The sequence below is a fragment of the Helianthus annuus genome, chromosome 12 (assembly GCF_002127325.2).
Source record: "Helianthus annuus cultivar XRQ/B chromosome 12, HanXRQr2.0-SUNRISE, whole genome shotgun sequence".
NCBI lineage: Eukaryota > Viridiplantae > Streptophyta > Magnoliopsida > Asterales > Asteraceae > Helianthus > Helianthus annuus.
In genome coordinates this window covers 93396712-93419231 of record NC_035444.2, presented here as the reverse complement: position 1 = coordinate 93419231, position 22520 = coordinate 93396712, and the positions used below count along the sequence as shown (strand labels likewise).

At 37.8% G+C, this 22520-nt stretch overlaps 2 protein-coding genes across 3 annotated transcripts; both read left to right on the top strand.

The window, feature by feature from the left end:
• The first annotated feature begins 546 nt into the window (after positions 1–546).
• Positions 547–12593, top strand: LOC110895478 (vacuolar protein-sorting-associated protein 33 homolog). 2 transcript variants are annotated; one of them, XM_022142797.2, is made up of 23 exons: positions 547–754; positions 1644–1718; positions 1814–1853; positions 1960–2040; positions 4308–4502; positions 4584–4694; positions 4811–4876; positions 5026–5133; positions 5222–5266; positions 5361–5417; positions 5522–5619; positions 5702–5753; positions 5879–5935; positions 6004–6066; positions 6157–6263; positions 9468–9590; positions 9679–9760; positions 10634–10704; positions 11547–11627; positions 11707–11764; positions 11879–11937; positions 12057–12150; positions 12252–12593. In XM_022142797.2, the coding sequence occupies exons 2-23, from the start codon at positions 1666–1668 to the stop codon at positions 12333–12335; spliced, it is 1785 nt and encodes a 594-aa protein (XP_021998489.1). In that variant the 5' UTR covers positions 547–754; positions 1644–1665; the 3' UTR covers positions 12336–12593. The 2 variants fall into 2 exon arrangements, with proteins under 2 accessions (XP_021998489.1, XP_021998491.1); XM_022142799.2 differs by lacking the exon at positions 9468–9590.
• Positions 12594–13943: 1350 nt separating this feature from the next.
• LOC110895479 (serine carboxypeptidase-like) lies at positions 13944–17928 on the top strand. Its single transcript, XM_022142800.2, has 7 exons — positions 13944–14501; positions 15520–15688; positions 16324–16443; positions 16567–16710; positions 16790–17029; positions 17109–17367; positions 17438–17928. Exons 1-7 carry the CDS (start codon positions 14194–14196, stop codon positions 17698–17700), a joined length of 1503 nt encoding a protein of 500 aa, XP_021998492.1. The 5' UTR covers positions 13944–14193; the 3' UTR covers positions 17701–17928.
• The last annotated feature ends 4592 nt before the right edge of the window (positions 17929–22520 follow it).

The following is a 22520-nucleotide window of genomic DNA, read 5'->3' as shown; positions in this document are numbered from 1 at the left end:
CCCGGCTCGATAGTAGTTTTGCACCAAGCCTTGGACATAAGGCACATAACACTCAACAATTGAGACAAATACCGATTAGTGCATGTACCCCCTTATCTTTCGGCTATCAATGGCACCACATGATGCATGATTAACCGCCCCCTCTTTTAACGTTATTTTCACGAAATTAGTAAAATAACGTTTAAATTAGTGCACTTACACTTTTGCCCCCCAAGCGCCCACACCTATATACATTATATGCGCATACCGCAATCGGGGCGACACAGACATAAGTAGTTAAATATAACCATCAAATGACAAATCAAAACACAAAAAGTCTACTGCAATCACTTAACGATGAATCAAGTAATTATTTATTATTTTTAATATAATCGAACAAACGTAACCGAATATATTACGAAACGTTCACGAACGCAGTCGAACAAACGAGACATTTGTTCGTGTTCGTTCGCTAACCCAACCGAATAAATAACCGGTTTTCTTTCTTTCTATATACTCATACATACCAATAGTTCTTGGGCTTTTAACTGGGCTATCAATATCAATCCACTCCGGAACAGTAGACTTCCGACCCCGTTTCACCTTTTCTCGTTGATATACTCATACCGACGATGTATGTACCTTCCCTTGTTTTTTCACCTTCGTCTCTTTTCTTTTGTCACTCTCCGATCACGTCACCGTCGATCCTCCACCCCACCGCTGCCTCCACACGCCACCGTTCCTCTGCATTGGCCAACTGTCTATCAAAAATCAGGTTTCAATCCCTTCACTCTCACCCGCTTGTTAGGGCTATAAGCCACCTGATTATTATTCAACTTATTCATTTTTTAGGGTTTCCTTAACCGATTTTATAAAATTACACATGTTTTTGGACAATTGGCCACACATTCCTTTGTATGATCACAGATTTACTGGATTTGATTGGTTAATAATGGTAGATTTGAAATATAAATGTCTAATGTTGGTTTTGTTTGTGTTTAGCTGCTACTTGTTTTTGAACCAATTGAAATTATAAGTGTAATGTTGGATGTTGTTTGTAGGGCTGTAAACGAACCAAACATTCGGTAAACAGTTCGTGAACTGTTCGGCGGGAAATTCGTTTGTGTTCGTTCGTTTATTAAACAAACGAACACGAGCAAGAAATTTCGTTCGTTTAGTTAAAGGAACGAACATGAACAAAGGTTGCGTTCGTTCATTTATGTTTGTGAACGTTTGGTAACGTGTTCGTTTGTGTTCGATAGTTTATTAGTGTTTTTAATTTTTATGTTTTATTTACATACTTCAAAATTCCAATAAATAAAATATTTAATAAGTGTTAGTGTATTATATATTCTGTTCATTTACGTTTGTTTGTGTTCGTTTGTTTCCATTTGCGTTCATGAACATTAGTTTGTGCCCATTTGTATTCATCAACGTTCGTTGCCTAAAATTAACAAACAAACACAAACGAACACGAACAAGTTCATTTCCTTAACAAACGAACACGGACATAAAATCTCGTTCGGTAAGCATTCATGAACAGTTCGTGAACCCATATATGTCTTGTTCGTGTTCGTTCGGTTCGTTTGCAGCCCTAGTTGTTTGTTTATTGATGGCATGTTTGTGTTTTCACAAGCCCTAAATTCATATATGTCATCACACAGATCTTAAAAAGAAGGGGAATTCATGGCTCAAATTCCCAATTTACAGAATGGACCTATCAATTTCACTTCTATAAGGTTAGGGAACAACATTTATTTGTTTCGTTTTATGTGAAAATGTGTTTTTCTTCGCATTACATTTTAATTTAATGTTGGATTGGTTTGAGTTACAGAGATCAGTCTCAGAAGGAGCTTTTGACAATCCTAAAAAACGTAAGCTTGACTTTACGCTTTTAAATATAGCATTATAAATTTATAATGCAAATTTGGTGTAATGTGAATCATTAAATTATATAAGTAACTGTTGAAATATGTACAGATTCGAGGGAAAAAGTGTTTAGTCATCGATCCGAAGCTGGGTGGTTCACTGTCATTAGTCGTCCAGACTTCACTTCTCAAGGCATGTCATTTAATTTTTTGTTTTATTTTATTCAACTTTTTGTTATGTTTTATGTGTAGTAAAATGACTCCTTAGGGTTGAGAGAATAGAAGAGGCATATAGTTCTTTAACGATTGATTAAAGTTTAATAATCACCTAATATTTAGGCTTAAAGGTGGCGTAACCTGAGTTATCTATGTGCTAACTGCCAAGGCTACATAATATATATACCAACAAATAGTAACTTAGGGTGCCTCACAATCACATCACTTCAATCAAAGGCACTGAATCAGACACGTCGCTTTGACTTCCTGCTGAACCAATTCGTTTAAAAAAACCACCTCAAATTGATGGTTGTGTTAATGAAAATAAGTAACGAACCGACATGATTTAATACATATACGGCGTATCCGAATCACACCGCCCCTTCTCCTAATTTAATAGTGTTATTTTCTAAAACACATGAATTAAATTTGCAATCCAATTTAACCGACGTACAGGGCCGTTTCTTTTCAAAGGAACACCTATAACACCTTTACAACGATTTTGTGAACAATGCAACGCTTCGGCTTGTGGCCTGTGGGCACCAATGCCCTATATATAACATATTGTAATATAATTCAAGTTTACACACATGATCAAAGCTTATACGAAATAAACAACGCCAACCAGCGCGAACTGCACGGCAACCTGAGAGAAAGAGGACGGCGGGAAAGATAGAGAGAAGAGAACGTCATAACCGTCTCCAACAAATAGGAAACTTTGATTCGCGCCTTTAATTTTCAAACTGTCGTAGTGAATTATCGTATAGATTACGGTCGTGTTTCCAGATCTTCTACGTGTTTGACAGAGTGAAGTTTAAAGCGGAGATTACCACCGCGTTCTGTATGAAGCAAGATCTCCACATAGAAATCTCGCATACGTGGAGAAGAGCGAGAAGTCGAGGAAGACAACGGCACTTCTTCGGCCAGGCGACACACCGCCTACTCTTAACACGTCATTGGTAAAGTTTCATGATGAGATGTAACGCGGTTCCTCTCCTCGGATTTTCAAGGTGGTTAAGTATGGCGACGATTTGGTCGGAAAGTTTTACTTGATTTAACCAATCTGATTCTGAGTTGATCGTCTTCGTTTGGGCTAACCGTGGTAAAGTGGATGCGTGAGAGTTGTGGTATCACCTACCGCAACAGCGTAGCGAACTGGACTGTGCCGGAAATCGACACGATAAGCTTAATTTTTTTGACAATGTTCTTTTAATCTGTTAGACATTTTGATGTTTATCGGATTTTATTTATATTTTGTTGGGCTAAAGATTATGTTTTATTAGACATTCTGATGTTGGCAAAAATGTTCTATGCTGGAGGAATGGCCACCGTCGGGGATGGTGAGTTCAAATCATGAAGTTACTGGTTTTTTTTGCTTTTACTGACAATGGATGGTGAAGATTAATGAGAAAATTGATGCGTACTGTTGTGCAAATGGGATTTCTAGATGGCTTTTTCCTTTTTTTTTTTTTTCCTATTTGGTTGTTTTTTTATTTATTATTATACGTGTATTTTTAACGATATTCAATTCGTTGTTAATATATAAACTAACATAATAATAATAATAATATAATAATAATAATAATAATAAAGTTAAATAATAATTATCTAATCACCAATCAAACCTTCAATCAGGCCCCTTTTATTACACTTTTTTGGGCGGCGGTGAGAAAAGAAGTACGCCTATGATTGCCTACACGACGATATTTTTCCATAATGCAAAACCCCATACCACATAGCCAAGAAATTATCCATGCCATTTTTTATTTATACTTCATTCCTATAGATCTTTTATTTATACTTCATTCCTATAGTTTTAATCAATTCATTCATTTAAATAGGATGTATACATATCAGCGTACACTTACCAATTTCCTTAATTATTTGATATATTTTGTATAATTGTCTTTACCCACTGAATAGATTATTAACAATTGCGTGTTTACGTGCTAAACTGATTATCAACAATCGCGTATTTTCAACACGTGAATAGTGATTCGGTTTCCGCAATATACCGATTTCGTTCCTTGAACCTCTTATCTTTAGCATAGCTGTTATTGTATGATCATTACTTTACAAACTATGGTGTTTTGTATGGTATTTGAGTTAATCAAAGGTGAGTCTCATATTAAGCATTTCAATTCCAACTTAGACTAGAGGCTAATTGGTGTCAGCAAATGAGAAATTATAATCAACATCCCGCCGCAACGCGCGGGTTAACGTCTACTTGTTATGCACAAACAGGAACACGGGGCTGAGCTACATCATCTTAATTCAGATCCGATCGAGACTAACTGTACAAAAGTTGTCTACCTTGTACAAACTCAGCTTCATTTAATGAAATTTATCTCATCTCATATTCATAACGACACATCCAAAGGGCTTCAAAGAGAGTATTTTCTCTATTTTGTTCCTCGCCGTGCTGTTGCCTGTGAAAAAGTAAGCTATTTTAGCATCTTAAAATATTTGTTGGTAAATGACCGTATTATTAAATTTTCATATACGTTATTAACTTTGCAGCTTCTCGAGGAGGAAAAAGTTCACAATTTACTAACTATTGGGGAGTTCCCGTTGTATTCTGTTCCACTGGACGAAGATATATTATCGTTTGAACTCGATTTCTCTTATAAAGTATGTGTCTTTACATTATTTTAGGAAAAAAATATTATTAATATTTTAGGAAAGTGTAGCTCTAGTTTTGTGTCTCCATATTTGTTAATCTTGTGTTTATTATAATATTTAAACAGGAATGCGTTACGGATGGTGATACAACATCTCTTTGGCATATTGCCAAAGCCATCCACAAGCTTGAGGTTTAATATACTTGTTTACTCTTTTTTTTTTTTTTAATGAACGGAACAGAGAATAAATTTATTAAATACGAAACGCTACTAGCAAGGGGCTAATTATTTTCTTTTTCTATATAAATATTATATAGTTGTCGTGATCATGTATTTTTCAGTTCTCGTTTGGTCTGATACCAAATGTTAGGGCAAAAGGGAAAGCATCTGTACGTGTTGCTGACATGCTTGACCGTATGCAAGCTGAAGAACCTGTCAATTCTACTGATGTAATTCTTCATTTTTAAATGAGAAATTTTTATTTCTTTTTTTTTTTAATTTTAGTAGTAATCACTATTGATGTTTTATTTGTCACAGATGGGTGTCCCTGAGATAAATACACTTATTATTCTGGACCGAGAGGTAGTTCATCTGATTACTGGTATTACGGTTTACAACTAATTAATTAATTAGATGTTTCTTTGTTGAAAAGTGCGTTATTGTTGTTGCATTGCAGTTGGATATGGTTACTCCTATGTGTACTCAGTTGACATATGAAGGGCTTCTGGACGAGGTAATATACATGTATGTATATCTTTGTGTATGTGTGACATCAGACGTATCAAATGACCCTTCAATAATGGTGCCATTTTTTTAACATCATCTCTAATTGTGCAGCTTTTACACATCAATAACGGTGCTGTCGAAATAGATGCATCAATCATGGGTGCTAACCAACAAGACGGGAAGAAAATGAAGGTTCCTCTTAATTCAACGTATGTGTTTTTCTATACGTATGTTGTTACACACTTGTTGTTGTACATAGTTGTTAAATGTTTCCATTTGATTTCATTTTAGTGACAAGCTGTTCAGGGAGACCCGGGATCTTAACTTTGAAGTCGTTGTCCAGGTTGATCTATGATAACCATTTCTTTTTTATTTTTCGAATGCAAAAAACGTTTTATATAGTTATATTTGCTTGTCTATAAGTTTTTAGAGATCCTCTCTTAGTTGCCATTTGCAGTATGTTTGCAGGTTCTTCGACAAAAAGCAACATCCATGAAACAGGACTACACAGAGATGACAACTACCGTAAGTCCGTTTTTTTCTTTTTTTTTCTTTTTGTATAGAAATGGCTAAAATGTCATCTATGATCTCAGAACCAGACAGTCTCTGAGTTGAAGGATTTTGTCAAAAAGCTAAACTCACTGCCGGAAATGACTGTATGTGCCTTTTCCGACTTTCTTTTTACTCTTAATTATTTATTTATTTATTTTTTAATTTAATTAAATTTTATAATATTTTATTTTTAGAGGCACATAAATCTTGCTCAACACTTGTCCACACTTACTTCAAAACCTTCGTTTCTTGGGCGACTTGACATAGAACACACTATTGTGGAGGCTGAAAGCTACGATATGTAAGCATAAATAACATCTTATATACATTTCCAGTCATAATCTATATATGTGTGGGCCCTCGGGGGCAAAAGTGAAAGTGCAAGAATTTTAACGTTATTTTACGAATTTCGTGAACATAACGTTAAAAGCGAAGGATGGTTAATCATGCATCATGTGGTGGCGTTGATAGCCGAAAGACAAGCGGGTACATGCGCTAATCGGCCTTTGTCCCTATTGCCGAGTGTTATGTGCCTTATGTCCGAGGCTTGATGCAAAACTACTATCGAGCCGGGGGTCTCACTGGAAGCAGCCTCTCTATTCCTACGGGTAGAGGTAAGGCTGTCTACATCTTACCCTCCTCAGACCCTACCTTAGCTTTGCTATTAGTGGGATTTACTGAGTATGATGATGATGCTGATGATGATCCGTTTCTAGTCATATAAAAATTACATTTTTTAATAGTGTAAATTACGATTTTGGCCCCTGTGGTCTATGCTATCAATATCGGCGATATATCGGTGCTATATCACTGGTATATCGGTTATCGGACCTAGCCCCAAATTTCGGTTTTGTATCTCGGGTCAAATATCGGTCAACGATAATATCGGTGGTTAACACCGAAATATCGCCGATATTTTGTAAAAATCATATCGGTTGTCTCGCCGATATCTCGTCTGGGCCCAATTCCGACCGTATAGCGACCTCCGGCGGCTGAAAACAGAAGAAGAAACATACCTGTTGGCACTTATCGACCACATATCGACCGTATAGCGACCTCCGGCGGCCAATTCCGACGCCTCTGCTGGAATTTCTGCTGTAAACCAGTAGCGGCTGAGGGAACAGCGAGAGACAGGAAGAAGGAGAAGAAAGTAGCGGCTGATGATGACGAAGAAGATGCGTGTGTTACTTTTAGGGTTAAATAAGTTTTAAGGTAGTGTTTGTTATGCAGGAATGAGAGGAGGAATGGAATAGGTCATTAAATGGGAATGAAGAAAAGGGTGTTTGGTTGATCAAGGGAATGGAATCACCCATTCCATAAGGCATTCCATTCCCTCAAAATCATTCCATCCACCCCCCCCCCCCCCATGTTTTTTTTTCATTCCATCCCCTCTTGCACCATTCATTAACAGCACCACAATCCGACACCTTCGCCACCACTCACTACCACTACCACCACCACCACCACCACCCACGCTTATCGCCACCGCCGCCACCCATCTGCCACCGCCGCCACCAACCACCGCCGCCAACAACCACCACCGCCATCACCAACCACCGCCGCCAACAACCACCACCGACGTCACCAACCACCGCCGCCAACAACCACCGTCATCGCCAACGTCGCTCACCGCCACCAACTACCACCACCACCGCTACCACCACCAACCACTACCACTACCAACCACCATTGACGGCTGTCGCCGCCACCCCTGTCAGCGCCACCCATCATCATCGCCGCCACCACCGATCGCCGCCACCTACAATCACTACCACCGACCACCACCACTCACCGCTGATTTTATTCCTTAATTTTCTGCCTACCAAATAATACACTACCAAATAATATACACGATAATAATTCATTCCATTCCCACATGGTAACCAAACAAGACATGGAATGGTAATGATCCATCCATTGCATTCCCTTGTCCATTCCATTACCTCGTCCATTCCATTACCTCGTCTATTCCATTACCCCATACCAAACAGACCCTAAGTATTTCAATATTTACCCCTCTATCTTTCACTAGTTTATACTTAGTCCTTTAAACTTGTATTTTTTTTACATAAAAGCACATTATTAGTTTGTGTATATAAATATTTAACCCCTCTATCTGCACTAGTTTATATTTAGTCCTTAAACTTACAAATCTATGCATAAAAAGTATAAACTTAACATTATATATATAAATTTATATAGGTTCTATATGTATATATATATTTATGCACTATATTAGAAATTACCGATATCTCACCGATATATCACCGCGATAAACGATATCTCAGATATCGGTCCTTGACCGATAACCGATATTTTTCCGCATTAACTGCTTAGCCTGTGGTTATATCACTTTTACCCTATTAGCCCAAAATAGAATTTTTTAACATCTGTACCCCCAACCTCTGTAACTAACTATTTTGGCCCCTGCGTCTAACTCAACCCATAACCTAGGTTAATTAAATGTCACATGCTCCTCACATGATGGGCAAATAAGTAAAACCACAGGGTAAAATGTACGACCCACTACTACCAATCCACCCACCCTTTTGTTACTCTTTCTCAGATCTAAAATATCACACGCCCCATCCACCAGCATTCACCCTCCACCACCGATTGAACACCGTTGTTTCAAATCATCTGAACTCAAAACGTGGCCTCGCCGGGTAAACGAGTGAAGCAGCCTCGCCTTAGTCATATAATCAGTGATTTGGGTTTGGAGGGTCACGTGTAAGGCAGCCTCGCCGGGAAAAACGAGCCAACAACGTCCGGCTAGACCATCGAGAAAGAGGGAGAGAGAGAGATGGTTATGTCTTGTGCTCTGATGCGAATGATCCGTTTTCAGGTTCTATAGTTCAACTCTATTATTTCGAATACTTGATTGATGACGGGGGAATCAATTTTAATTGATTCAAAATTTTGACCTAACTGATATTAATTTGATGTTTAAGGTCATTTTTTGTGAAAGTTAAATGAAGCTGTACGTAAGCTTGTTATGCACTTGGATGGAAAGGATTAAAGGAATTATTAATGGAAAGTTTGGTGATGGCCTGCAACTTGTGAATGTACTGCTCTTTATTGGTTTAGAAAAAGGATTAGAATCTAGTTTAAGTTTATTAAAATTGATTTGAATTTTGTATTTGTTAGAACATCAATGGAAATGATGATGGCCGGAGAAGTGTGGCGTGCTGGAAAATTTTGGCCGTAGATGAAAGAGGGTGGGGGATGTACACCGCAGATTTTAGCTTAGCCTGGGAGAGGGTGGATGGGGTGTTTTATGATTAAAATAGTAGGGTCTAGTTGAAATTACTTATTTGCCCATCATGTGACATTTAATTAACCTGGGTTATGGGTTGAGTTAGACGCAAGGTCCAAAATAGTTAGTTACAGAGACGTTGGGGGTACAGATGTTAAAAAATTCTGTTTCGGGCTAATAGGGTAAAAGTGATATAACTACAGGGGCCAAAATCGTAATTTACTCTTTTTAATATTTTATGTTTTACAGATGCTTTGAACACATTGAAGAGATGATTTATAAACAGGAACCACTTGTTAGTGTTCTACGGCTTCTTATCTTACTTTCAGTTACCAATGCTGGCTTACCGAAAAGGCAGTTTGACTATCTAAGGTCAAAATAACACAACTTATTATATGTATTATTTTTTACTTTCCATGTGTCAAGACATAATTAATTAGTTGTTGGTATCTTGATTTAGGAGAGAGATTCTTCACAGCTATGGATTTGAACACATGTCCACTCTTAACAATTTGGAAAAAGCTGGGTTGGTCAAGAAGCAGGTTCTTCTATTTTTTCTTTGCTCCTGCTGGTTTAAATGAGCACGCTAAATATTGCGAGAACCATAAGAACGAATGAAAAAACTACGAGAACTTAGTCAAAAACAATTCAAATTCAATTTTTTTACACTTATTATTATGATTCGAATACAATGTTAGAAATTAAATTTACACATTTAAATTTACGTGAATTTGTAAATAAAGAAAATTTACACATGTCTAAGTTTGCCATTTACACATGTGTAAAAAAAATCTAATAAGAGTGATTTTGAGTGGGGAAATGAACTATTTGATGTTGTAAATTCTTTTTTTTTTTGATGTTGTATTTTAACTACAATGAGGTTTGTATTAAAAAATTTGGTTTTGATTGGTTTTTTCATTCGTTCTCACGGTTCTCGCAATATTTAAGATAACCCTCCCATATACAGGGAAGGGTTATCTTGAGAACGCTAAATATTGCGAGAACCGTGAGAACGAATGAAAAAACCAATCAAAATCAATGTTTTTAATACAAACCCCATTATAATTAAAATACAACATCAAAAAAAGAATTTACAACATCAAATAATTCATTTCTTCTCTCAAAATCACTCTTATTAGATTTTTTACATATGTGTAAATATAACAAATTTATACATGTGTAAATGGCAAACTTACACACGTGTAAGTTTTCTTTATTTACAAATTCACGTAAATTTAAACGTGTAAATTAAGTTTCTAACATTGTATTCGAATAATAGTGTAAATTTTTTTTTGAATTTGGATTGTTTTTGACCAAGTTCTCACTGTTTTTTCATTCATTCTCACGGTTCTCACAATATTTAGCGTTCTCATTTAATATATTTGAACAAAGTATACACTGTTACCTATGTGCAGGAAGGAAAAAGCAATTGGTTGACTGTTAAGCGTGCCCTTAATCTTGTGGTTGAGGATACTGATACAACAAAGTAATGTATTTATTAACACGGATAATTTCATATATCCTCCTTAGAATGTGGTATGCTATCATATTTACCCGTAAAAAATCATAGCATCAAATATGATCTTTTTTTTTTTAAATTCTATACTATTACAATATCAATTGTGAACAGTAGTTCAATAAAGTTATTTTTTTTTTCTATTAGTTAAGTTCTTTTTGTTTTATTTATTATTTATTTACTTTATTTTTATTAGTTTAGTTTTTATTTATTCACTTTATTATAATTAAACTTAACTTTTAACTTTATACATGTTTACTTAATCGGGTTGCTTACTTATTTTTACCACTGTTTAGATTAAAGCCTGCATGATCTAACCCTTCAATATACTAGGTAACAAATTTAATTATTTTTTTATTTACCTTATTATAGTTAAAGCTAACTTTTAACTCCAGACATGTTTCCTTAACAGTGTTAATTGCTTATTTTATTGTCATTTATATTAAAGTCTGCATGGTCTATAATAACCCATCGATATATCATGTAACAAATACATCATCCTCAGCACCCCGTCGCGAAGCGCGGGCTCCCATACTAGTTTATGACATTTATACCCTTTAAAATATGCATTAGGATACAGAGTATAGAGTGTATGGAGACATAGAATGGTATAATGGTCACATCTTTGGTTAAATACGGACTTTTAGTATTCTGAATGGATATATTTGATATTAATTTTTTTGATCGGGTAAACATGGTATTATGCAAGTTTTCACAGGTATATATGAAATTGTCCCTTGTAAATTTATGGAAGTAAAGATTGATTAACTTTTATGATATAGTTTCTGATATTTCATTTTTTTTGGTGGCAGTCCCAAAGACGTTTCGTATGTGTTTTCTGGATATGCTCCTTTGAGTATCCGCTTGATTCAGCATGCAATACGATCTGGATGGTGAGCTTTCTTTTTATTTTTATTTTTTTGCTTTTTAAAAAAATCGCAATATATCATAATGTATTGCACGGTCCTACAGGCGTCCCCTTGAAGAAATATTGAAGCTGTTACCGGGCACTCATACGGAGTCAAAGAGGGTTAGTAATCATTTAACATATCTGTCTTTTCTCATTTTCTTGATATTACTTTTAAATATATTTTTTTTCTCAATAAAAAAGTAATTACTTAACTTATTTGACCAATTGCTACAGAGTGTATTTGCAAACAGTCCATCGTTTGATATACTACCAGGGGGTTTACACATGGAAAAGTATGTTTTTGTTTATTTATTTTTTTAAACACATCATCCTTGATAATGAAATATGTCTACATGGTATTAATTAGTATTTTTTTTTTTTTTTTTTTTTTTGTATTACACAATTATTTCAGACCTCAAGATGGGAGGCGTTCAATCGTTCTCGTTGTTTTTGTTGGCGGAGTAACGTTTGCAGAGATTTCTGCTCTCCGCTTTCTCAGTTCTCAGGTACTTTATTCATATGTGAAATCGACCCGTTTCTTACAAACGGGTTGATTGGACTGTTTTACTTAAAAAGATTTAATCTTAATGTTTCTTGTTACTTGCAGGAAGGGATGGCATACGACATTATCATAGGGACGACAAAGATTATAAATGGTAATACTTTGACCGAAACCTTCATGGATAACTAGGGCTGACTCGCGTGTTTTGTTATCTGACTTCGGTACTCATACCATGAGCATTTGGGTTTGTAACTCGCATCAAGTGGCACTATCAGATCGTGACGGCTGTCCCATATGACCGTCATCTATGATCCATGTCATAGGGTTACATCTGGCTTTATATTTTCTGCTCTTTATTTATGCGTTTTTGAGTTTAAACTTGTTTTGTTTTCTGCTCTACAAGTTTGTAAATTTTCTGTTATGTGACAATGTGATGAGTTTCTTGCATTGGTTTTTTTGTACTTAAAATTGGTATATGATTTTACATTTGATACAGCAGTTTTTCTTGTTAACCCTTGAACTATAGAACAACTAACATCCAATCCCTCAAGTTTCGAGTTTCCAACACAGCTGCTTTCAAAATTACAACTGTCCAGAACTGACCCTTGAAAGACTGCTTGAGTACTCGGTTTTCCTTGACAGTAGCCTGCTACCAAATTGAACCACAAAAAAAATATGAAAATAAAAAACCTCAAAATACAAAAGCCAGGGCCATTTGAATATTTATAAACACAAACAAGATTAGTTATTATTTATTTAAAAGAAAGGTTGAACTTTGTGAATATTTGATAATTTATTCTTAGTTTTAGTTCAGTTATTTTCATGACAAAATAGTCAAACTGAATAAAAAAACCTTACCAAAGTTAATTCCGTAATGCATGGACTAAGACATGAAAATTTGTTCATTCTCTTTTGTTTTTTTCCAATTGGCTACAAATATACGAACATGACTTCCGCTTTTTTTTTTTTTTTTTTTGAATGACAATGCTTACTCACTCCTAATTTACACCAAATTTAATTCTAAATTACTCCTTGCTTGAGATTGAACCCAAGACCCCCCTTAAGAGACAAGAGTCTCTACCAAGTGGCCTAGCCCCACACTGATACTTTCGCTCATTTACAAATAAAAAAAAAACTTATTGTATGCATTTGACCCACACACCAAGCGACACAACTAATAACAATAACAAGTTGAAACAAAGCTATATAATTATTTGATTGCTCCTCCGCCTCTCGTTCATTCAACTGGCTCTTTAATTCCTGCATACATATATCATACCCACATTTATGTATGTATAGGGTGTTGGCATGCCTGAGAGTATTTTAACAGAAAACTGAGTTGTGCAAAGCACTATATGTGATACATTTGAGTGAGGATCCAAAATATCATATCTCTAGAATTAAAACCATAATGATAATATATGCTATCGGCTATCCGTACAACTTTTTCCTCCGAATATTGTAGCATGATTTAGTTGGCAACTCACTAACACCTTTTTTTTTTGTTTTTTGAACGGCCAACAAATCTATCCCGAGTACTCATGGGGCATCCACTGCACCTGAGTTGTCCACCACCAATTTCAGGGAAAACCCGGTAACTCACCCACCCGTAGGGGCACGACGTGTAAAATTACCGGTAAAACTCGTTTGGCTCAAGGATCGAACCTAGTTTTCCCTGGGTCTCGTATCACTGCCCACCAGTGCCTCATTTCTTTTTCACACTAAATGAGAATTGAATTTGAGTGTTAAAAAAAAAAAATAAAACCAAAATACTCCTACCACTTGAGCACTTGAGGTAGAGGTTATTTGCAACTAACCAACACCTAAATGTGAAGATTTACCTTAAATATATATATAAAAAAAAAATCTCATTTGAGTAACCGCTAGTACTGATGAAGATCCAGCCACGTGGAGTATACTAAAGGTACACGGTACACCTCCCACGCCACAAAGCACGACGCATCGAAACGCCGTCGTATTCAACCACCACCACACTACTCGCTACTCCCTACATATCCCCAAAAGCTGGAATCTTCTTCTCCTCAAAATGGATCGCTTCTCACTCCTCCTCCTACTCCTCTCTCTCCTTTATCTCTCTCCGGCCACCAGTTTCCGGTTTCCGGAAACCAGATCACCGGCAACACAAGCTCAAAAGCTCATCCGAGACCTCAACTTGTTCCCCAAACACTCCGTCAACATCCTCGCTCGCCATGCTACAAACGCTTCCTTCCGTGCTACTAAGATCGTCGAGAAGCCGTTTAGGTTTCCTAATTTCGTTGATGCGGATGGCGTTTCTGTTGAGGACTTAGGTCATCATGCCGGTTATTACCAGATTCAACACTCCAACGATGCTCAGTAAACCCTAACTTATTGTTTGATCATTTTATCATCTCCTTGTTCAAGTTTCATATTACTTTTGCTGCTTGTTTCTGAATTTATTTAGATTATGAATCCTTTTGGAGTTATTAGTTAGGCTGAAGAGCTTTAGGAAATTGTAGATCGGCTTGTTAACCGAATCTGTAAATGCTACTGTTTTATTCAGGTGAACTCTGTCAACTCACATGTAATTTTCATGTCAATTTTGTGACTTCTTTGTACGTATTTGCTACTTTTAGGAAGGAAGGATTAATAGATAATAGATATACAAATTCCTATTTATGTATATCTATTAAGGATTAACCGTTCAAATGATGTTCAGTATACTCATAAAAGTTATAATATTATTATTGTTTCCATAATTTGAAGATCTTGTGGTCAAACTTTACTATTGACTATGATTCTGGATGCTATCTTTTCGAATGTATGCCGATTGATGATTTCCATCATATTTAGTTACTTTCCGTGTTTGGAATGTTTTTTTTTTTGGAACGATGACTTTCTTGTATTAGGCTACCGCACTCCCCAAATTGGAGAGCCCCGTTGCCCCGCTCCGGGCAGACTATGTTGTCTTAACCAGGCCCATGTTGGCTTCAGAGTTTGGCTTGGGCGGTCCCCCGGGAAACCATACTGCCACTTGTCAGACGTTGTGCGTGCCACCACAAGAGCTGAAAACAGGATAGAACCTGGCACCTTTGCAAGGAGGCTAGGCTCTATCCACCATTGCCTAATCCACCAAAGTGACACAAGTGGGGATTGAACTTGGGTCTCCATTGGAGAACCCAAGCCCCCGTACCACTAGGCCACAAGTGATGGATTGGAATGTTGTTTGTTACTTCTTTGTAAATCTAATTTATGAAGGCTAATGTTTCACTGACTTGCATATGATAGTGACTTGTTATTGTCCTGTCATTTTTTGTGGTTTCTATATATGTTATTTTGCTACCTTTAGGAATGATTGAACAGTGTCATGATGCTCAGTGTTTTGGTTGTGTAGGATGTTTTACTTTTTCTTCGAGTCACGGAACAACAAAAATGACCCTGTTGTTATCTGGCTGACTGGGGGACCAGGTTGTAGCAGTGAGCTTGCCCTTTTCTATGAAAATGGTCCATTCAAATTTGGAGAGAACTTAACTCTTGTCTGGAATGAGTACGGGTGGGACAGGGTAAGTCTTTCTTGGTTAAATATTGGTCATCATGATTCTCTCTTTATAACCTACCCAATTTGTTCAAATGATTTACTTCATATATATATATATAGGTAAAGTGTACTGTACAATATTCCTTATCGTACATTACGTACGCTTCAATCTCAGCCGTCAGATCATCTTCCCGCATTTTAAAATCGCATGTTGTTTTTTTATAACAATTTCGCATGTGATAATTTTTGATGAATTCGCATGTTGTTTTTTTGTACCAATTTCGCATGTGATTTTTTTGATGAAATAGCATGTTTTTTTTATAACAATTTCGCATGTGATAATTGTTTATGAATTCGCATGTTGTTTTTTTGTACCAATTTCGCATGTGATAATTTTGATGAAATAGCATGTTTTTTTTGTAACAATTTCGCATCTGGTAATTTTGATGAAATCGCATGTTAAAAAACCAACATGCGAAATTGTTACAAAAAAACAACATGCGAATTCAATGCGGGAAGATGATCGGACGGCTGAGATTGTAGCGTACGTAATGTACGATAAGGGCATTTGTACGTCAACCTAACCCTATATATATATATATATATATATTTCTATAGTTGTATGGCTTACAAGACGTTTATATATCTGTGCAAACTCAGGCATCACATCTACTGTATGTTGACCAACCTACTGGGACCGGTTTTAGTTACAGCTCTGATAAAAGTGACATTCGCCATGATGAGCAGGGTGTGAGTGATGACCTATATGACTTCTTACAGGTCTGTTGCTTCCCCCTTTTGCTCGTGTTTGTGATCATGTAAATGCTAAGTATTATATAATTTGTTTACTCGTTCATAGAAATTATAGATCAGACCAGACTTCTTACCATTGTTACATTTCAGGCATTCTTTGCAGAGCATCCTGAACTTGTAGACAATGATTTCTATATTACCGGAGAGTCATATGCTGGCCATTACATTCCTGCTTTTGCTGCTCGGGTCCACCAAGGAAACAAAGCGAAAGAAGGAATACACATAAACCTAAAGGTTCTCTTTGTGTTCCAAGTTTTTTTAGGTTCTTAATTCTCAATCGAGTTGGCGTGCTTATGAACGGGTTGTTATACAGGGTTTTGCCATCGGAAATGGGCTCACGGATCCAGCAATTCAGTACAAGGCTTATACAGATTATGCATTGGATATGGGGCTTATTAAGGAGTCCCAGTATAAACGCATCAACTTGATCGTTCCAGTGTGCGAAGCTGCAATAAAACTGTGTGGTACTGATGGAACAGTCTCTTGTATGGCTGCATACTTGGTATGCAACGCAATTTTCAGTTCAATCATTTCTATTACCGGCAATATCAATGTAAGGGAATCTTGGTTTTTTTTCCTAGTATTTGACAATTAATACAATAATATCAATTCACGTTTTATTCGGTTTTCAGTATTATGACATTAGAAAGGAGTGTATTGGGAGCCTGTGCTATGATTTTTCAGACATGGAAACATTTCTTAACAAGAAATCGGTCCGAGAAGCTCTTGGAGTAGGAGATATAGAGTTTGTTTCCTGTAGTACAAGCGTGTATCAGGCTTTGCTTATGGATTGGATGAGAAATCTCGAGGTCGGTATTCCCGGTCTTCTTGAAGATGGAATTAAGCTGCTTGTATATGCTGGAGAATATGACCTCATCTGCAACTGGCTCGGTTAGTGTTCATTCATTAGACACTAATAAAATGAATACTTTTTGTTTACTTTGTTTTGATCATGGTGTAGGTAACTCGAGATGGGTTCATTCTATGGAATGGAAAGGAAAGGAACCGTTTAACGCCTCTTCTGAAATACCTTTTGAAGTTGATGGAAGAGAAGCAGGCTTACTTAAAAACTATGGGCCACTTAGCTTCCTCAAGGTTCATGATGCGGGTCATATGGTTCCTATGGATCAGCCCAAGGCTGCACTGGAGATGTTAAAGAGGTGGACCGAGGGTTCGCTTAAAGGAACTGCAAGTGAGACTGAATCTCTGGTTTCTTCCATATAATAGTTGTTTGTAAATAATGCTGGACAGCCTGCCCTGCCCACGGAACATATCGCGCTTTAGGTTTAACCTAGCTGCACCATAAAGAGTAGGACCCACTATAAGCATCTTTTAGTTGCTTTTTCTTATTCTGTGGATTGCAAATGTTGTAGTGAACCTTGGATCAATGTGTCTGTCATGGTAATGTTCACAGACAACATGATCTCTTGAAATGCTTTGCTTTTAGGTCCATTGCTGGTGGCTGAATACCCTTCCAAGTTCCAAGTGAATAGAACATTCATGGGAATGGGTATTAACAAATTTTGCAAGTAAAGTTTAGCAAGCAATAATAAAATACTAGGATTTTCCCATCGCCGGGAAATCAGCTTATGAACCAAATGGTAAACACCAATTTCTTCAAAGCTATTAGGTAGTGTTTGGTATGCAGGAATGAGAGGTGGAATGGAATGGATGATTACGAGGGAATGAAGAAAAGCGTGTTTGGTTGGTCAATGGAATGGAATCACCCATTCCAAAATGCATTCCATTCCCTCAAAATCATTCCTTCCACCCCCCATGTTTTTTTTCCATTCCATCCTCTCTTGCATCATTCATCAACAACACCACAACCCACCACCTTCGCCACAATCCATCACCACCACCACCCACCACCGACGCCATCGCCGCCACCCGCCACCACCTCACCCGACAGCCACCGCCGCCGCCGCCACCCACTCTCCACCGTTATCACCCACAACTGCGACCAACCGCTAACGACACTCGCCGCCGCCGCCCACCACCATCGTCGACGCCACCACCAACCGCCGTCGCTGCCACCAACTGCCACCTCTGCTGCCACCCACCACCAACGACCACCTTGCCACCCCCACCACTCGTCGTCGCCGCCGCACCGCCACTCGCCGCCACCACCTCCACCCATCGCCGCCGCCGACACCCACCACCGCCACCTATAACCACCCACAATCACTACCACCGACCACCACCACCACCACCACCACCACTCACCGTTGATTTTATTACTCCGTTTTTCTTGCCTACCGAACAATACACAATAATAACTCATTCCATTCACACATGGTAACCAAACAAGACATGGAATGGTAATGATCCATTGCATTCCCTCGTCCATTCCATTACCTCGTCCATTTCATTCCTTCGTCCATTCCATTACCCCATACCAAACAGACCCTTATAGTATATACTAAATACCAATTTGTTCTAGTTAACCATGGTAAACACCAATTTAGCCGTCGTGGCTATCTCGAACTGAAAACGCACGTATTTTGGTTGTCTAAAGTAAATTAATATTGCTCTAGTTATATCTGTTTATTGGTACATTTTATTTTGAGTGTTCGTTTAAATAATTTGACAATCAATTACAGGATTCCTTGTTTTCCAATCTATTTTAGGAAAAATCAAGGGTAACAAATGTCACATAAGTTCTTTGTTTTTCTAATGTCCAACAAAACGACATTAACTGCCATTATGCCAAACCCACTATTTAGGTGTTTTGCATATTTTATAATGACCAACCCGTGGATGGTGTTCTCCTGAAATAATTAAAAGTGAAGAGACCACCATCAATATTCAATCGGACCGAGACTAAAATCCAAGGCAAAAGACATTACATCTTGGTCTCGATCGATCTTGGTTAGTGTCTAAGGATTCCAATTTCGTTTCTTTAGGTTCTAATCATCTGAAATCAGATTAAGTTTCGTGCTCTAGGGTTTTGTTTTTCATTCGTTTCTGATTGTTCTTGGGATAACCGGCAGCATCATTTCATTCAGTTCGTTTAGGGTTAACTTTTGTGGCGGCTACGACAATCCAACTACATTCTTTGCTGATTATTGATCATTAATACCATCGTAATCGTGGTTTTGGGGTTACATCAGATTGATTAGGGTTTGTTTTGCGGCGGCTGTTATTCTATCAAACTTTGTTTCGGATTCAATCTTTGGTTCGAATTAGGGTTTGTCACGGCTGCTAGGGTTTTGTCAGATTTCCTTTGTGTTCAGCCGTCATACCCATTCTGTTTGATCAGATTAGTTGAATGGATGAACGAACTGAGGATAATTCAAACGTCTTTGCGAGAAAGATCCGAAGTATCGATGGGAAACCTTTTGAGCCAAGACAGAATTCACAAATCCCTACGGTTTCAGAAGTGGGGAATAAGAAGGTTCGATTCATGGTACCGCTGAATGATACTGACTATGTTCTTGGCTGTTCGGATTCACCAGATGAGGATTATGCAATGGTTTTTGATAAGAGAAAGGTATCATTTGTGCTCCCGCTAAATGATGTCAGCCCTGCTCGTGTCCGAAAGCAGGAACAGGGTGAAAATGCTCGAGTACAACAACATTTGTATGCTGATGTGGTTCTAAACAAACAGGTTGAGCAGAGTGGTCCTAAACGGGTTGGTAATCCAAATCAGGCTCAAAGTGAAGAGGAAAGTGCTAGGAAGACCAATGATGTGGCTAACCAAGTACCGAAAGTCAATTTTCGAAAGCTAATCTCAGATGCCTCATTGGAGGGTGTGGATGTAGTGCTGCCTATTGACTCTGTTCGTCAAGTTAACAACAGGTTAGCTAACACTCTTTATGGTTACATCCTGGGGGATAGAATTGCATATCCGGTTGTTGATTACTTTGTGAGAACAAATTGGAAGAAACATGGTCTTCAGAAAACGATGATGAATTCAAATGGGTTCTTTTTCTTCAAGTTTGAAGATAGAAAGGGAATGGACGCTGTTCTTGAAGGGGGTCCTTGGATGATCCGTAACAAACCCTTGTTTCTCAACATTTGGTCCCCTACAAACACCCTTAAAAAAGAAGAGTTGAAAAAGGTTGCAGTTTGGGTGAAGTTGCATGACGTCCCTCTAGTGGTTTATTCTGATGATGGTTTAAGCATGCTGGCTTCAAAAATTGGATCTCCTGTGCGGCTGGATTCGTATACTGTTGATATGTGTAATGAGGCTTGGGGACGGAGCAACTATGCTAGGGCTCTCATTGAAATATCAGCTGATCAGGATTTGAAAGGCACTGTAACCATGGCTATTCCTGAATTGGATGAAAACAAATATGTTACCGAGACTATTCGGGTGGAGTATGAATGGGAACCTCCGAGATGTGCTCACTGCTGTGTGTTTGGGCATGACTCTGAGGAGTGTCCTACACGTATTGGCTCAACATTCAAAACTCCTATTAACAGGCCAATAGTAGACGAGGATGGTTTTACTGAAGTTCCGGTTAAGAAGAGTGCAAAGAAGAATGGCTTTCAAGTTAATAACCAGAAGCCTAAATTTGAATACAGACCGGTGGATAGGAAGAAAAAGGCCGCTACTTCTCAGCAGGTTGCTACTTCCCATAAAATCCAGACTCATAATCCGTTTTCTGCTCTCGAGTGTGTTGGGAGACGGGGTGTTTCAACTCAAGAGAGAAATAAAGGGGGTAGACAGGTTCATGTGGATTTAGATGAGGACGGGGTTGAAGTTGTCTATGATGAAACCAAAGATTCGAGTACATATCCTTCGACTTCTAGTTCAGGGGCAAGCACCTCTTCCACAAAGATCTCCAATGGTTAGGTTGTCATTGGTTCGTCTAAAGGGGCTGCCGGTTCGTGGCAACTTCATATTCGATGATGGAGGTTGAAGATTTTGGTTATGTATTGGTTTGTCTGCTAGATATCTTTGCATGATGTGTAGTAGGCTAGGTTTGATGTGATGTCATAGGTTTTTTTTTTATGATTGTTGGCTTACATATATGGGGCATGTCCTGTATATGAACTAGTGTGGAATTCATCCTCACTACTTGTACTTATTTGCGGTTTATAATAGATTCACCGGGGTAACCCTTTACCCAAAAAAAAGACATTAAGGTTCTCCCTCAGTCTGGAACATCAACCAACACCCAAAATGGCCGGTTCAAGAAACTGCTACGATTGGCCGGTTCAAGAAACTGCTACAATTTTATAAAGCTCCTGCGACGTCGCATTGTTCCGGATGTCAAACTCACTGAATTCGAACATCAAATTCGTCGTTGTATGCCTTCTCTTTTGCTGGAGAAGTAGAGGTACATTTACACATATCTTCGTTGTTGTTAGAATACAACTACCTCTAGGATGTGGAATTTGTTCGTTGTATGCCTTCCCTTCCCTTCCCTTTCGTCGTTGAATTTGAACATCAAATTCGTCGTGGTCAATACCGAGTCTCTCTCTCTCCTTCCCACCACCGCCGCAGTCGCTCTCTCGTCCCTTGCTTTGTCTTCGTCAGAAGTGAAGACCACAATTGCCACAACAGCCTTATTTACAGTCTTTAAGAAGCACCACCGTGTGAGCAATGGGCCAATGGTTTAACAGACAGTAGTTACATTCCAAAGTTAGATCAATAGTATGTTTTTGCATTTCTTCCTCTTAGAGCATATAGGGGCGGACCTACCCACTTGGGTGGGTGGGCGGTCGCACCCCTTGAAAAACAAGGTTTCAGGGTAAAATTTCGAGCAAAATCTCGACCGCACCCCTTGAAAATTTTCAACCGCACCTCTTGGAAATTTTCAACCGCTCCCTTTAAAAAAAATCTTATGAATTTAAAAAAATTGTAAACATTGATTTTTATTAAAATATAACCTAGTGTATTTAATTATTCTTTAACCGCTTTACTTAACAATTTAACCCAATAACTTTTACTTAACAATTTAGCCTTTACTTAACAATTTAACCCAATAACTTTCACTTAACAATTTAGCCATTAGCCCACTAAACATTCCACTGTAACCCAAGCCCAGAGTTAACGCAACACAATTAAATTTGAAGTTAAATAAAATAAAATA

What these genes read in the sequence shown, in the direction of transcription:
- LOC110895479 (XM_022142800.2), top strand. Translation starts at nt 14,194, where the DNA reads ATGGATCGCTTCTCACTCCTCCTCCTACTCCTCTCTCTCCTTTATCTC. An exon ending in GAATACACATAAACCTAAAG is followed by an intron (nt 16,711 to 16,789) that starts GTTCTCTTTGTG and finishes GTTGTTATACAG; the next exon opens with GGTTTTGCCATCGGAAATGG. An exon ending in CTATTACCGGCAATATCAAT is followed by an intron (nt 17,030 to 17,108) that starts GTAAGGGAATCT and finishes TTCGGTTTTCAG; the next exon opens with TATTATGACATTAGAAAGGA.
- LOC110895478 (XM_022142797.2), top strand. Translation starts at nt 1,666, where the DNA reads ATGGCTCAAATTCCCAATTTACAGAATGGACCTATCAATTTCACTTCT. An exon ending in AAGGTTCCTCTTAATTCAAC is followed by an intron (nt 5,620 to 5,701) that starts GTATGTGTTTTT and finishes ATTTCATTTTAG; the next exon opens with TGACAAGCTGTTCAGGGAGA. An exon ending in CATGCAATACGATCTGGATG is followed by an intron (nt 11,628 to 11,706) that starts GTGAGCTTTCTT and finishes ACGGTCCTACAG; the next exon opens with GCGTCCCCTTGAAGAAATAT.